At 39.3% G+C, this 3,776-nt stretch overlaps 1 protein-coding gene across 1 annotated transcript in view; it reads right to left on the minus strand.

The window, feature by feature from the left end:
* Nucleotides 1–816: 816 nt before the first annotated feature.
* The window catches only part of SLC15A2 (solute carrier family 15 member 2), a 40,236-nt gene continuing 37,276 nt past the window's right edge, over nucleotides 817–3,776 (minus strand). The window contains exons 20-22 of the mRNA XM_003795122.3: nucleotides 2,977–3,120; nucleotides 1,974–2,078; nucleotides 817–1,636 (exon numbers count right to left, since the gene is read on the minus strand). Of these exons, the coding sequence (XP_003795170.3) occupies nucleotides 1,460–1,636; nucleotides 1,974–2,078; nucleotides 2,977–3,120 (426 nt within the window). The 3' untranslated portion in view covers nucleotides 817–1,459. The remainder of the gene's footprint in view (nucleotides 1,637–1,973; nucleotides 2,079–2,976; nucleotides 3,121–3,776) is intronic.

Consider the following 3,776-nt stretch of genomic DNA (forward strand, 5'->3'; position numbering starts at 1 on the left):
AAAAAAAAAAAAACTCTCAGTAACCTCAAGCTGATGGGTTTAAGCAATCCTCTTGCCTCAGCCTTCTGAGTAGCTGAGAATATATGTGCCCACCATGATGCCTGGATAGTTTTTCTATCTTTAGTGAAACAGGGTCTCACTCTTGCTTAGGCTGGTCTCAAACTCCTGAATTCAAGCAATCCACAACCTTGGCCTTCCAGAGTGCTAGAATTATAGGTGTAAGCCACTGTGCCCAGTCAATGTTTTTCAAACATACAACATTAACACACATACAACATACAAAGAAAAAAACACAGACTCTACCAGTCTCCAACTCACAAATTTTGATAGGTTCCTTATACTGGACCATGCCCATCTATTGAGTATTGCCATTTTAGAACATTAAACCTAAAGGATTAACACGTGTATGTGTATAAACTTTTTTAAATAAAAAGGGAATTTTCAGGCCTAAAGAAAGAAATAATATTTTAAAATTACAGGAAAAGCAAATCAGGAAAAATTATCAAAATGGAACCACTACTTTAAGGGTAAATAAAATAATTACAAAAAAAATTGCACTTTTAAAAACAATATTGTTATTGCAAGTTTATTGCTATAGGGAAGACAAAGTGTAAAATAAGAAAAATCTGGTTCAGCAACATTGATAAGACAAGGTTTCAAAATTATAATTACTATCTATACAACTGTTCATAGAAGAACATAACCCAGGGCTGAAATATTGCGGTTCCTAAGAGGAATGTGCACTGTTAAAAGGATAAATGGCTCATCAGGATTTCTATAATTTATGCCTATTCCTATTCTCCAGAACATGTTTGCTAATGTTTATTATCTTTAATCTGGATGCTAGGATCTACCAGTACTAAAAAATGGGTATTAGGATAAAAAGATAAAATACTGAAATAATCAGAAAGATATATCTCCTCCTGTGTTGCCAAAATTGCATCCTGTCTTCTACCATCTGTACTGAAAAATTTATTAATGTTTTATCAAACCTGGATAGCTGACAAGGCAGCTCCTGGCTGGGCCAGATAGAATAATTAAATAAACTTGAAATATTATTTCTATTATTCTTCTATTTTGCCCCTAAATCAGCAAGCACCTCAAATAACAGGCGTATCAGTTCTAAATGGCAGGTACCTATAAAGGAATTTCCATATAACTTTGCATACCCATGGAGATTGATCTCACTTTTACAGTTATATTTTCATGGCCATTAGGAGACACCAGGCCAGTTTAGCAACACTGCACAAGGTTTACTGAGTTCACTGACAGATCCAGGGTCTTGTTTAAAGATGTACTGAAAAAGGTAGTCCTAGTAATGCCTCTGTCATCGGAGAAAGGTGGAGAAGATCAACTCAGATACAATGCATAACCCACTAGGAAAAAAAAAATGCTTAAAGATAGGTTCTGGCTTACACCAGGACCAGGAATTGGGATCAGGATAGAGTCCAGGGAGTCATCAAAACTTTGTCTTCTTGGTCTCTAAGTTAATCATATCCCCTTGGGTGTGGGGAAATTGCTTATCTGCTGGACCTTGCATATCTTCTGGCTTTACAGGAACATAGTAGTAACCCATGATGGAGAAGATCAGGCAGACCACCAGTAGGAGGCAGGAAAACAAAATAAATTCAGCCCACTGCAAGGAAAAATAAGTATAAGAGAAGAATATGGAGAAACCTACAACTAAAGGGATACTTAAGGGATCAAGACTAGGGAGCAGAATGTCCTAGGATCACCAGTTTAGGCAGACTTTTGTCGGAAGAAGACTAGGTTCACATGGGTGTCTGGTGGTCATTATTGCCACTTGTATACCTCTATTTTCCTGACAAAGTCTGTTTGTTTAATCAAGCTCTTGTTATAACATTGAGTGAGGGATGTGGGAGGCAGAGAGATGGAAGAAAAGAGAGAAGAGAAAGTTGGAGGGAAAACTTTGGGTAGACATGAAAGAACTTCTACTTCTCTCAGATACTTACCTGTACCAGGCCACTGAACTGTGCCACGACAAGAACGATGATATTTCCAACTGCAACTGTCAACAACCAAGCTGCCTGGAGTACAGATTTCATGCTAGAGGGTGCCTAGGGAGGACACACTTGAAAGTAAGCATTCTCCCTACTCCACCCTTATGCCCCATGAATCTATCTACGAATTTTTCCCATAGAAGCTTCCAGATAGAAACTTCCCCCAACTAAGTTCATCTATCATATTGAAGATGTTAACAGTAATATTAACAGTAATAAAATGGAGCTTTTAATTGAAAATTTTAATTCATTATATCATATAATCTTTATGACAACCCTAAGAGATAAGTTCTATTAGATTCTTATTTCATATATAAAGAAAAATAGCATCACAGAAGTAACAATTCACTTGCTCAATGTTATCCAATAGGTCATGTAGCCAAAATTTGAACATGAGCAGTCTGACTCCACAGCCCTTGGTTTTAATCTTTTTTTTTTTTTTTTTGAGACGGAGCCTCAAGCTGTCCCCCTGGGTAGAGTGCCATGGCATCACGCTCACAGCAACCTCCAACTCCTGGGCTCAAGTGAGTCTCCTGCCTCAGCCTCCCAAGTAGCTGGGACCACAGGCGCCCCCCACAACGCCTGGCCATTTTTTGGTTGCACCCGTCCGTGTTGTTTGGCGGGCCCGGGCTGGGGATTCGAACCCGCCACCTTAGGTGTATGTGGCTGGCGCCTTAGCCGCTTGAGCCACAGGCGCCGAGCCGGTTTTAATCTTTAAGTACTCTTTCCCTGAGTCCAAATAGCACAGATTACCATGCTGTATGGTCATGATCTGGGGAATCAAGATGTAAAGGTCATATTTGTTTAGATTCATATACATGTATAAGAAACTCAAAGCCAAAAGAGATGGAGGTCTTGGACAGGAGCATATACCTATTTAAGGCAGTGCTATAATTAAAATTCACCAGGATCCAAGCATTATCTCCATTTTTACTTTCTCTTTGCAGAAACTTACCTGGGAATAAGAAAACTCAAGTCCTGTGACAGAGAACATAACCTCCCCAGCTGTAACCAGGGCATATTGTGGTAGCTGCCAGGCAATGGACATTTTGTTAGCTGGTATGTCTTCCATCTTCCAGGCCTGAAGACCTTGACTGGTCTTCGTGGAAGGAAGAGGAAATGGGCTTATTAGTCATTATCAAGGAAATATTCCTAATTATCTCATTCTACGATCTTATATTTCTCCCTTCTTTGTAATTTTGTCCTTCTGCTATCTTAGGAGAATGAGCATTTCTGCATAATTCCAGCTTCTTGAAATTTCTTTTGGTAACATTAACACTCACTTACTGGGATTCAGTCAGATATCAGTACTGACAGAAACCTTAAATGGTAAAATATTTTGATATTGCAGTTTGGAGTGCCAAAATTTGGACCTGTTGGACATTTTGATCCTGGACAATGTTTAACACAAAATGGCATTTGAGTTATACAAACAAAATAATTTTTCAGAAACATTTTCTTGAGAAAAGTTTAATTCTTTATTCCATTTTCTATGTAAGTACAATTAAATTGTTTTTAACATGTTCTATTTTAGGCTTGGCGCCCGTAGCACAGTGGTTACGGCACTGGCCACATATACCAAGGCTGGTGGCTTCAAACCCAGCCGGGGCCAGCTAAACAACAATGCCAACTATGATCGCCCCCCCTTCCCAAAATAGCCGGGCATTGTGGTAGGTGCCTGTAGTCCCAGCTACTTGGGAGGCTGAGGCAAGAGAATCGCTTAAGCCCAAGAGTTTGAGGTTGCTGTGAGCTATG

This window comes from Otolemur garnettii, unplaced genomic scaffold, assembly GCF_000181295.1.
Source record: "Otolemur garnettii isolate 467f Iridium unplaced genomic scaffold, OtoGar3 scaffold00089, whole genome shotgun sequence".
In the NCBI taxonomy this organism is placed as follows: domain Eukaryota; kingdom Metazoa; phylum Chordata; class Mammalia; order Primates; family Galagidae; genus Otolemur; species Otolemur garnettii.